Source organism: Jaculus jaculus, chromosome 17 (assembly GCF_020740685.1).
Source record: "Jaculus jaculus isolate mJacJac1 chromosome 17, mJacJac1.mat.Y.cur, whole genome shotgun sequence".
NCBI lineage: Eukaryota > Metazoa > Chordata > Mammalia > Rodentia > Dipodidae > Jaculus > Jaculus jaculus.
In genome coordinates this window covers 6,288,904-6,301,752 of record NC_059118.1, presented here as the reverse complement: position 1 = coordinate 6,301,752, position 12,849 = coordinate 6,288,904, and the positions used below count along the sequence as shown (strand labels likewise).

Sequence of the window (12,849 nt, the reverse complement as noted above, 5' to 3'; positions counted from 1 at the left end):
AAATTCAGCTCAACGCTATGACCAAGAATTCACCTGTCATCAGATAGAAATGATTTTTGCAGCCAGTAAAAGAAAACTAACAGACAAGAGCTTAAACAAATAGAGAGTTGTTTTTTCTCACATAAAAAGCCTAAGTCAGGCTGAAGAGATAGCTTAGCAGTTAAGGCACTTGCCTGCAAAGCCAAAAGACCCAGGTTCAATTCCCCAAGACCCACATAAGCCAGATGCATAAGGTGGCGCATGCATGTGGAGTTCCTTTGCAGTGGCTAGAAGCCCTGGCGCACCCATTCTCTCTCTGTCCCTCTTCCTGTCTCTCAAATAAAAAAAATAAGTAAATAAAAATATGTTTAAAAAAATAAAGGGCTGGAGAGATGGCTTAGCGGTTACGGTGTTTGCCTGCAAAGCAAAAGAAAACCAGTTCGACTCACCAGACCCACGTTAGCCAGTTGCACAATGGGCGTGTGCATCTGGAGTTCTTTTGCAGTGGCTGGAGGCCCTGGTGTGCCCATTCTCCCTCTCTCTCTCTTTCTCTCTCTCTCTGCCTCTTCCTTTCTTGCAAATAAATAAATAAAATAAGCCTGAATCAGGCAGGTCCTGGGGTTGGTATTGGTGCCTGGGATGCCATCAGAATCCCAAGCTCTGTATATCTGCGTATGTTTGGTCATCCTTGGTGTGTGTGTGTGGGGGGGGTCTTCCCCTCCTTCCAAGTTGCAAGCTGCCGGCGTCAGCTCTGCACTCATAGGAAGGGGGAGGGGGAGGGGGAGAGTGACACTAGCCCTGTCTGTCCCCTTTTTATCTGTGCTTTAGCAGAACTCCCAGGAGACCTTTGTTGATGGCTTACTGCCAGGCCTTTGTCACACAGATAGCAGCCAGGGTGGCTCCAAAGGGAGGAACGCAATCCAGCACATTACATTCTGCTCTGGGGACCAGGGGAGTGACAAAGTCAGCACGGGCCTAGCTCTGCTTCAGTAACAAGGAAACCCAGGCGGCTTTAAACAAGTCAGGTTTATCTTTCCTTCTTGATGCCCATCTGTCATAGGTTGGCTAAGCCTCCTTTGGCACTGCCCAACAAAATAATTTATATATACATATAAAAAATGTAAGAGCTGGGGAGATGGCTCGGTGGTTAAAGTGCTTGCTTGTAAAACCAGCAGGCCTGGGCTCAATTCCCCAGCACCCACATAAAGCCAGTTTCACAACATGGAACATATACATGGAGTTCATTTGCAGCAGCGAGAGGCCCTGATGCGCCCATTTCTTTCTCTCTCTAATAAATAAATAAAAATTTTTAAAAAGAAACCTGAAAAAGAATTTTTTTTTTTAAAAAAGAGCACTTTTCTGGACTGGAGAGATGGCTTAACGGTTAAGTCACTTGCCTGCAAAGGGCCCAGGTTCAATTCCCCAGTACCCATGTAAGCCAGATACGCAAGGTGGCGCATGTGTTTGGAGTTCATTTGTAGCAGGTGAAGGTCCTGGTGTGCCCATTCTCTCTTTTCTCTCTCTCTCTCCCTCCCCCCTTCTCTCTCTCATACATAAATAAAATTAAAGGCTGTTCCTTTGACACAGCCAGGCACTCCTGGACTTAGTATTCATGCATGGACTTTGTCAAAACCGCTTTTTAAATAAAATCAGCTACAGGGCTAGAGAGATGGCTCAGTGAGTAAAGTTCTTGCCCCTCAAGCATGAGAAGCTGTGTTTGAGCCCCAGTGCCCAGCTATAATGTCAGGGGTGACAGCATCCACCAGTAATCATTGATCTGGGCCAGCAGACACAGAAGGGTGCTCGGGATGTGTGGGCCACCTAGTCTAACCAAGCCAGTGACCTCCAAATCTGTGAGAAAGCTGTGTACACACCTGCATACACACGTTGCACATTCATGCACACCTCCACACACGTGTACACACACACCACACTACACACTCATGAAAAGGAAAAAGACAAGGCTGGAGATAGGGCTCAGTGGTTCAGGTGCTTGCCTGCAAGCCTAACAACCTGGGATCGATTCCCCAGTACCCACATAAAGCCAGATGCACAACATGGTGCATGCAGCAGCTAGAGGCCCTGGCACACCCGTATTCTCTCTTCCCCCTTCCTCTCTGTCTATCCTTGCAAATTATTTTTTTTAAATAGGGGGCTGGAGAGATGGCTTCGTGGTTAAGGCACTTGCCTGCAAAGCCAAAGGACCGAAGTTCAATTCCCCAGGACCCCTGTAAGATAGATGCACAAACTGACACATGCATCTGGAGTTCATTTGCAGTTGCTGGAGATCCTGGCATGCCCATTTTTTCCCCTCTCCCCACCCCCCCCCCTCTTTCCCCCTCTCTCAAATAAATAAATACAAATAAAATATTTTTTTAACATAGGCAAAAAATGAAAAGGCAGCTGGGGAGCTAGATCAGCAGTTAAAGACACTCACTACCAAAGCCTTCTGTCCCAGGTTTGATTTCTGCAATGCCCACATAAAGTCAGATGCACAAAGTAGCACATGTGTCGGGAGTTCATTTGCAGGGCCAGGAGGTCCTGGCATGCCTATGAGCTGGCTCCTCTCCCTCCTCCCTACCTTGCAAAGAAATACTTTTTTAAAAAGACTTTCTAGAGTAGTCCAACAGGCTTAGGAGCTTCTAGTTAAAATCTCCACTACCAAGAGCAGTGACCTGTTCCTAAGTCCAGATATTTGGAATAACAGATAGAAGCTTCTAGAATGAAGTTCTCTGCACAAACTTGTGAAATCCAAGCCTTGATTAGAGCATGATGTCACATTGGGTAGCTGTGCAGCTCGGCCCTGAGCAATTACGAGACATCTCAGAACCCCGCAGACAAGCCCCAAGTCTCCTGACAAGGCACAGAGCCATCAACACCACCGTAGAGGAAACAGGCATTGCGGGTACACTGTAGAGGTGATGACTGGGGACCAGAGACGATGCGGAAGTTGCTAAGCGGGTCTTAAAAGTTAGAGCAGAGGGCTGGAGAGATGGCTTAGCGGTTAAGCGCTTGCCTGTGAAGCCTAAGGACCCCGGTTCGAGGCTCGGTTCCCCAGGTCCCACGTTAGCCAGATGCACAAGGGGGCGCACGCGTCTGGAGTTCGTTTGCAGTGGCTGGAAGCCCTGGTGCGCCCATTCTCTCTGTCTGCCTCTTTCTCTGTCTGCCACTTTCAAATAAATAAATAAATATAAACAAAAAAATTTTTAAGTTAGAGCAGAGGGCTGGAGGGGTGTGGCTTAGTGGTTAAAGCACTTGTCTGCGAAGCATAAGAACCCAGGTCGATTCTCCAGGACCCAAGTGAGCCAGATGCACAAGATGGCACATGCTTGCAGTGGCTAGCGGCCCTGGCGCACCCATTCTCTCTCTCTCTCTCATATAAATGAATAAATAAATAAAAAGCAGAGCTCCGAGGTACCAGCCACCTGCAACTGCCAAGCAAGAGGGGTGGTTCTCACACGAGACCCCATGGGCACATCTTCCTCCCGAGGCCTCCCCATCCTGATATCTGAACAGAAGAAATACGGGGAGTAGACGTGGCCCACTGCAAAGGAACTTGCTCGTGCATTACCGTTTAGCGCTGTTGAAATGGACTTTCTGCCAACTGCATTTGGAATGGCTGGCATTCAGGGCTGAGGGATGTCGGGGCCCTTTCTTGGGCCTCAATTTTCTTGCCGTTCCCAATGAATACAAGCTCTGTTTTCCTTAAAGGGGAGCGCGGCAATCTGTGGCCTGTGGGAGAGAACTCTGTGTGCCTTTCCCCATCCCTGCGCCCCAGCCGTCCCTGAAAGAGGACCTGGTGTGAACAGGGGTTCCCTGTAATCTCTTCACCTCCATTACTTCTCCCTGAGTTATTACATTGACTTGGTCCTCTCAGGGCAAAAGAAAAAAAAAAGGAAAAAGAAATTGCTTAAAACAAGAAACAAGCCACTTTTACAGGAAATAAGGATCAAAGTTATGAGCTTTCGTTTTTCTGTTTTAAAGTTTGGAGTTGAATTCCCGGGAGTACGAGAGGCACTGCTTCAGTGAACAAGAAGGCATTGAGGCCCAGAAGCCCAGCCTGCATGTGCAGGAGGGTTCTGGGAGGGGCGAGGGGCAGCCCGGGCTCCTTCTGCTCAGCGACCAGGCGGCAGGGGACAGAGGAAGGCCTTCCAGTGCGGTGCTTGACCGTGCTCAGGAGTACTAAGAAGTGTCTTTTTAAAATATGATTTCTTTTTTAAAAAAAATATTTTATTTTGGTGCTGGAAAGATGGCTTAGCGGTTAAGCGCTTGCAGTGATTGACCATGCTCAGGAGTACTAAGAAGTGTCTTTTGGAAAATATGATTTCTTTTTAAAAAAAAATATTTGATTTTGGTGCTGGAAAGATGGCTTAGCAGTTAAGCGTTTGCCTGTGAAACCTAAGGATACCCGGTTTGAGGCTCGATTCCCCAGGACCCACGTTAGCCAGATGCACAAGGGGGCGCATGCGTCTGGAGTTCGATTGCAGTGGCTGGAGGCCCTGGTGTGCACATTCTCTCTCCCGCTCTCTCTCTTCCTCCCTCCCTCCCTCTCTCTCTCTCTCTCTCTCTCTCTGTGCCTTTCTCTCTCTGTCTGTTGCTCTAAAAATAAATAAATAAAAATAAACAAAAATTTAAAAATATATATTTTTTATTTTTATTTATTTGTTAGAGGGAAAGGCACATACAACAGGCACGCCAGGGCCTCTAGCCATTGCAAAGGAACTCCAGCTGCATGTGTCCCCTTGTGCATCTGGGTTACAAAGGCACTGGGGTGCTGAATCTGGGTCCTTAGGTTTTAAAGGCAAGTGCCTTAACTGCTAAGCCATCTCTCCAACCCGAGAATGTGATTTCTTCTTATTTAAACCTGACAATGATTTTTTTTTCTCCTCTTGTTTCCTCAGGGTGACCAGAGGCAGATCATCCCCATACCAAGTGTATGTATAATTTATCCAGTTTTATTAAAAGTTGTGTAGAATCTGTACATTGGGGCCTACTAACAGGGGAAAAAATTAATGGTCTTGTTTCTGGTGAGCTTTTTCATGTGGTATAAACACCTCTGTTTTGTTAAAAAGAGAAATGAAGCTAAGTTTTTAACTGTGAGCAGAAAGTACTGTGCACAAGTACTTTCATGTCTCCTTTCCTCCTGGGAAGGGCCTCCCAGACCCAAGAAGCTGAGGTTGGATTAAGCCAGTGGAGTTTGTCAAGCATTTACCTGCTCAAGAGATCATCGCTCACCTACAGACATGCCAGAAAGACCCGAGGACTGGTGTCCCTAATGAGATGATGTGCCCAGTGTGCTGCCCAGAACCCCCTCCCTTTGGTGCAGTTGCTAGCAGACCCTGACTGCTGAGCCTTCCCACTTCTCAGAAAAGTTTTTTTTTTCCTTTCTTTCTCTGGATGCTAGCTAGAACCCTAAATATGTTTGTCCTGACACTTTGGGGCTATTTCACCACCCCACCCACCCACCGCCAACACACACAAAAAAAATCTCCTTTGCTTTATTAAAAAAAAAAAAGTAGAAGATCAGGGGAGACAGTTCAGCAGTTAGAGGTGCTTGCTTGCAAAGCCTGTCAGCCCGAGTTCAATTCCCCAGTATCCTTGCAAAGCCAGATGCGCAAAGTGGCGCCTGTGCCTGGAATTGGTGTATAGCAGCAAGAGATTCTGGCAGATTCATATGCATTCATTCATTCTCTCTCTGTCTCTCTCTTCATGAATAAATAAAACTATATTTTAAAGCCGGGCGTGGTGACATACGCCTTTAATCCCAGCACTTGGGAGGCAGAGGTAGATGGATCACCATGAGATCGAGGCCACCCTGAGACTACATAGTGAGTTCCAGGTCAGCCTTGGCTAGAGTGAGACCCTATAGTATATATGTGTATGTGTGTGTGTGTATAACATATATATATATATATTATTTTTTTTTTTTAAGAAAAAGCTGGGGCTGGAGAGATGGCTTGGCAGTTAAGATGCTTATCAGCAAAGCCAAAGGACCAAGGTTTGATTCCCCAGTACCCACATAAAGCCAGATGCACAAGGTGGTACATGCATCTGGAGTTCATTTGCAGTGGCTGAGGCTCTGGCACACCCATTCTCTGTCTTTCTATCTGTCTCTCTCTCTTTCTCTACCTCTCACACACAAATAAATAAATACTTTAAAAAAAATAAAGAGGAGGAGGAGACTGAGGTAGCGTGGAGCTTCCACATCCACCCCAGAATCTTAGCCGCAGTGCCACGGGTAGGGAGAAAGCCCCACAGATACCTTCTTTCCTGTGGCTGTCATCTGGTTCAACAGACCCACTATGCCCAGGTTCCAGGGAACCAGGCCATTTCTACTTTATCTAACAGCATCTACTGCTCTGTGCCCTGAGAAACTACCCGGATGAGCCTTCCTCATCTCACAGCACTGGCCCGCTGTGCCCACCTACGGCCAGCTTCACTGCGGCTCTACCTGAATCAGGCACCCCACTCCCGACCCCAGCCACCCGCTGATCTGTTCAGCGTGCCCGTGTTCTCAGCCACCCTTTCTTCTCACTGTTTTTCTCCAACCCTCTGCTCAGCCAGCAGAGCCACCCAGCCAAAGGCCTGGCAAGCAGCAGCAGCTGGGGACAGATTCCCAGAAGGAACTTACAGCTGGTGCCTACATCAAACAGAAGCTTTCAAACAATTCTGTGTCCTCGGGGGCAGGGAGATCTCACTTCCAAAGCCGGTCTATAAATTGGCCTTTTAGTCTACAGAGACTATCTGATGCGGATTATGTGATTCCAATCTACTTGTGTCTCTTTGACGTATTTTCTGGAACATCCTTGAGACGGCAGTCACATGCTAAAGCAGAGTCGATTTCCTAAGCTCAGGTTGTACACAAAGGTTTCAGTAGCAAGTCCCTTGCAACTGGCCCAAGGCTGTTTTTTTTTGTTGTTGTTGTTTTGTTTTGTTTTGGGGGGATTTTTGTTTAAAAATTATTTTTTTAGAATATTATTTATGATTGACTGATTGGAGAGTGTGAGTGTACCAGGGTCTTTTGCTACTGCGAACAAACTCCAGACACGGGAATCCCAGCAAGCACCTTTACCCTCTGAACTATCTCCACAACCCCCCAGAAGCATTTAGATAATTTTATTTTGTTCAAAACTGCTCATTCTTGGACTGGAAAAATGGTTTAGTGCTTAAGGCACTTGCCTGCAAAGCCTGAGAACTGGATCCAATTCCTCAGAACCCACGTGAAGCCAGATACACAAAGTGTTGCGTTCCTCTGGAGTTTATTTACAGTGGCTACTCTCTCATTCATAAATAAATAACTTTTTTTTTACCAAAAAAAAAAAAAACAAGATAACTTTGGGGCTGGGGAGGTGGCTCAGCAGTTAAGGGCAAAGCCTGCTAGCTCAGGTTCAATTCCCAGCATCCACATAAAGCCAGACACAAAAAGTAGGGCATGCATCTGGCGTTAGTTTGCAGCAGCAATAGATCCAGACACACACAAATATCTTACTCTAGACCAGGCTGACCTAAAATTCACTATGTAGCATCAAGGTGGCCTCCAACCCACAGCTATCCTCCTACCTTTGTCTCCCAAGTGCTGGGATTAAAGGCGAGTGCCTTTAATGACATTTGTGCAAAAGTGACGGGTAGCATCAATCTCTGCTCTTCCCCTTCGGCATCACTGACCTTTGCTCTTCCTCAAAGGTAGCTCATGGCTCTCTGTAAAGTTAAGTGCCAAGCGGAAGCATTTGCCAGTCCATACCAACCCCACTGAGAAAGCCGACCTTCTCCCTCCAGTAGACTCAACCATTCAGAGAATTCCAGCAGGAGATTAGCGAGGAGAATGTCCCCGCCTTCTGTCGTTGATCTCACTGTCATGTCAGCAAGCTGCTCACCCTCCTACATGCACCCATTGGGTCAGCCCTGGGACAACCATGTCCCCAGCACCCCCCACAAAATAAAATTTTAAGGAGTCCCAGCAAGATCTTCACTGAGCTGCCAAAGCCCCAGGTGGCATATGCAAATGGGCCCAGCCTCTCCGGACCTGAGGGGGACCTGGTTACTCCTAAGAGTGAGTGAGAACTTGGGGTGTCCTTGAGATCGTGGGTGACTGAAGCTCCTGACAGTGTCTCCCTGCTTGCGTCTGGCTTTCACCCCTCTGTTGACAATCACGTGCTGCTCAGTGTGTATGGACACACCAGAGCCTCCTGCTGCTGCAAAGGAATGCCAAACACGCGCGCTGCTTTGTGCCTCTGCCTTTATGTAGGTACTGAAAATTGAACCTGGGCCGGTAGGCTTTGCAAGCCAGAGCTTTTAACTGCTGAGTCATCTCTCCTGCCCATTTTTAACTTATTTATTTTATTTTTTGTTTTTTGAGGTCGATTCTCACTCTATCCCAGGCTGACCTGGAATTCATATGTAGTCTCAGGGTGGCCTCAAACTCATGGCGATTATACTACCTCTGCCTCCCTAGTGCTGAGATTAAAGGCCACCCAGCCCATTTTTAACTTTTTAATAAACAATAGTTCAAACTCATGATTAAATTTTAAATGCTGAAAAATTAACATCGAAGGAAAAAATCCTCCCATGTGTTCTCACTGCCTAGAATAGCCACCTTTAATATTTGTCACGTATCCTACCAGATATTTTCCAGACAAACAGAAGCATATTTGCACATGTGAGATTGTGTTAAAGCCACCAGTCTGCAAATTGCTTATTGCTTTTTAAAAATGCTTTATTGGGCTGTAGAGATGCCTCAGTGATTAAGGCACTTGCCTACAGAGCCTTACAGCCCAGGTTCAATTCCCAGTACCTATGTAAAGCCAGATGTGCAATGTGGCATATGCATGTGGAGTTCTTTGCAGCACTAGGGGACCTGGTGAGCTCATTCTCCCCTCCCCCATCCATTTACAAGTATATATATTTGGGGGGGGGTTTCAAGGTAGGGTCTCACTCTAGCCCAGGCTGACCTGGAATTCACTCTGTAGTCTCAGGGTGGCCTTGAACTCACAGCGATCCTCCTACCTCTGCCTCCTGAGTGCTAAGATTAAAGTCGTGTGCCACCATGCCCAGCACTTAATTTTTTATTTTAATTTATTTGCAAACAGAAAGAGAGCGGCCTCTTGCCACTACAGACGAACTCCAAACATAGGCCCCACTTTGTGCCTCTGGCTTACATGGGACCTGGAGAGTCAAACCTAGCTCCTTAGGCTTCTCAGGCAAGCGCCTTCATGGCTGAGCCATCCCTCCAGCCTGGCTTCTGGATTTTATGCTTAGGAAGATCTCCTTGCCCTTTGGCTATGGCCGATATATTTTTTCTAATCATTTGAGGGCTTTTTCATCACGATGCGTGCATCTTTCACCCATCTGAAATCCACATTGTGGGAAGGCATGGCATGCAGTGCAGTGGGACTTTTCCAAGTGGGTGCTCGAGTTACCCAGGCACCATTTGCTGAGTGCTCGCCTTTGACACATCTATTGGAAAGGCCGTTTCGTGGGTTGTGGAAAGTTCTAGTTAGTGGCATGATGCTGGGGTTCAGGGCCTTCCTCACTGGGGAAGCTTCGTAGGCCCAAGTTAGATGTTGATGGGTAAGGAAGAGATGCAGGGGACAGAAATTCTGGATACATTGAAGTTGGGGGGGTGGTCATGGCTGGAGGTGAGCTTGTAAAAGATGGCATCCTCTGTGAGAGATGCCACAGGGGCTGTGTCCCCACACTTGCTGAAGTCACGTGATACCTCACTGCCGTTTACAGGCTGAGGGTTGGCAGAGTAGCTGAGCGATCAAAGTGCCAACAGTGGGGAGAAGAATGGTTCTGACAACTAGAATGTGTCATTTACTTTAGTAAAGCGAGAGACCACTTCCCCCGAGAAACGGTATGCAGAGCAGAGTGACTGTTCTACTTAAAAGCCATCTCGGCTTCCCTCTGCTCTGGCTTACGAAGCACAGCGTGCAGCCCCGAGCCTGAGAAATCTTAAGGAAATACGGAGCAGGGAGATGGCTCAGTTGGTAGCGCACTTGCTTGCTATACAAGTGTGAGGACTGGAATTCAGATCCCCAGCACCCATGAATACGCTGGGCAGGCATGGGTGCCCGCCTGGAATCCCAAATCAGTTGAGTCTGGGGATCCCCAGGGCAGGCTGGCTAACTAAGACTAGCCTAATCAGCAAGCTGTGAGACCTTGTCTCGGCAAATAAAGGGGTGTGCACCCACACACATGTGCAAATGCATACGTACATTCATACACAAACACAAAGACAGCAACAATCTCAACAGATACCAAGAACAGAAACTAGGGCTGGAGAGATGGCTTAGTGGTTAAGGTACTTGCATGCAAAGCCTAAGGACCCAGGTTCAATTCCCCAGTACCCACATAAGCCAGGCGCAGGATGGCGCATGTATCTGGAGTTCGTTTGAAGTGGCTTGAGTCCCTGGCATACCCATGCTCTCTCCCTCCCTTCCTCTCATAAATAAACAAACAAATAAATAAATAAATAAAATATGTTTTAAAAAATACAGGAGGACTGGAGAGATGGCTTAGCAGTTAAGGCACTTGCCTGAAAAGCCAAAGGATCCATGTTCCATCTCTCTCCAGATCCCATGTAAGCCAGACACACAAAGGCGAGGCAAGCACAAGGTCGCACATGCTCACTAGGTGGTATAAGCGTCTGAAGTTCGATTGTAGTGGCTGAAGCCCTGGCACACCAGTTCTCTCTATGTGCGTCTCTAAAAAGAAAATAGAACCTAAACTAATGAAGTCAGTAAGATGTATGATGTCTTGTGGTGTGGAACTCAGCAAGGAATAGCATTAGTGTTAAGTCTTCGTGGCTGCCAGGACAGGTCGTTTCAGACTTACTCCCTGGAAGAGGGTTAAAATGAACAGCACTCCCAAACCATAGGTGGTAAGTCACAGTCCCCACCTGCCATCAGTTTCTGCTCCCGCACCCCAACTCTCTATGAGTGTATCCTGTGTACGTTTGAGTAAGAGACTCTATAGGAAGGGCCACCCTTACCAGGCTCGGTGACACACACCTACGACCCCAGCGTGGCGGCATCAGAAAGCAGGAGGACGGCAGGTTCCAGGTTAGTTGACCCTACCTCAAAACATGTACCTAAGAGCCGGGCGTGGTGGCGCACGCCTTTAATCCCAGCACTCGGGAGGCAGAGTTAGGAGGATCGCCATGAGTTCAAGGCGACCCTGAGACTACAGAGTGACTATCAGGTCAGTCTGGGCCAGAATGAAGCCCTACCTCAGAAAACAAAATAATAATAATAAATTAATTGATTAATTCTTTAGAAGCTAAGCCTAATGATACAGGCCTGTACTTCCAGCTACTCAAGAGGCTGAGGCAGGAAGATTGTAAATTCAAGCCTCTGCCTGGGCTGCAGAATGAGTTATAGCCTAACTTGGACCCCTTAGTGAGAACTTAATTCAAAATTTCAAAGAGGGGCTGGAGAGATGAAAGGTACTTGCTTGCAAAGCCTGCAGGCCTGGCTACAGATCAGTACCCATGGAAAGCCAGATGCACAGAATGGCACATGCATCCAGAGTTCATTTAGCAGCGGCAAGAGGCCCTGGTGCACACTTTCACTCTTTCTCTCTCTCTCTCTCTCTCTCTCTCTCCTCACAAATAAAATTTTTTTTAAAATTTTTTATTTATTTGAGAGCGACAGACACAGAGAGAAAGACAGATAGAGGGAGAAAGAGAGAATGGGCGCGCCAGGGCTTCCAGCCTCTGCAAACGAACTCCAGATGCGTGCGCCCCTTGTGCATCTGGCTAACGTGGGACCTGGGGAACCGAGCCTCGAACTGGGGTCCTTAGGCTTCACAGGCAAGCGCTTAACCGCTAAGCCATCTCTCCAGCCCACAAATAAAAATTTTTAATATTTTTTGATTTATTTATGAAAGAGAAAGAGAAGCATATAGACCGAGTGAGAGGGAGAGAATGGGTGCGCCAGGGCCTCCATCCACTGCAAACGAATTCCAGATGCATGTGCAACCTTGTGCATCTGGCTAACGTGGGTCCTGGGGCATCAAACCCTTAGGCTTTGCAGACGAGTGCCTTAACCACTAAGCCATCTCTCCAGCCCACATAACTATATATACTTCTTTTAATTTGAAAGAGTAAGTAACAGGGCTGGTGAGGATGGTACAGGGTTTGCCTGGCATGCACAAGGTCCCAGGTTTAGATGCATGCCGACATCAAGCCCTTCTTGGTGCTTTTTTTTTTTTTTTTTTTTTTTTTTTTTTTTGAGAGCCTTAGAGAAGATTTGGCTGAGGAAATCCTTGAGGTAAGGATCCAAAGTCAACGAAGTAACAAAACACTGTTGCAACCCTGTGGTGCCCTTGCACTTCCAAGGATGCGGCTGTCCAGAGTCTCACCAGTGGACTGAGGAATTGGCATTCATCTAAAGCAGGCTGTCACAGAGGCCCTGTGCATTTAGGAAATGGGCCAGGCTGCGGATTAGTGGACTCTCCCTCCTCGCCCTTCGCCATCGCCCCCCGCCCCGCCCCCGCCTGGCCTTATTCTCTGTTGCAAAATCAATAGCTCACTTAACAGGAGTTTCACCTTTCCCCCATCTTTTCTCTCCCGCATCATTCAGTGAGGGATTTTTCTTTTTTTCTTCTCTTTCTTTTTTTTTCTTTTTTTGGTTACTTTTTTAACTCAGAGGATGTTTGTGAAGTGTGGGTTAAATATGCTAAGAAAGTGATTTGGATTTTGGGTTCTTGTGCTTGGAAAATAACTGAGCTACTTTTGGCAGATCTTTCATGTTTTCAGATATGCTGGGGATAGAATTTCTAGATGCTTCTTTTCCAGGCTAGCGATTAAGTCAAAATGTTGTTTTGATAGTACAGAAAAGCAAAGTGGGGCGGGGGGGGGGGGAGCTGGAG

The 12,849-nt window shown here is 47.2% G+C and overlaps 1 protein-coding gene across 2 annotated transcripts in view; it reads left to right on the top strand.

The window, feature by feature from the left end:
- Ctdspl (CTD small phosphatase like) overlaps nucleotides 1-12,849 on the top strand; it is a 157,755-nt gene that overhangs the window by 120,011 nt on the left and 24,895 nt on the right. For both annotated transcript variants that reach the window (XM_045136506.1, XM_045136508.1), the window contains exon 3: nucleotides 4,881-4,913. In XM_045136506.1, coding sequence (XP_044992441.1) covers nucleotides 4,881-4,913 — 33 coding nt within the window. The remainder of the gene's footprint in view (nucleotides 1-4,880; nucleotides 4,914-12,849) is intronic.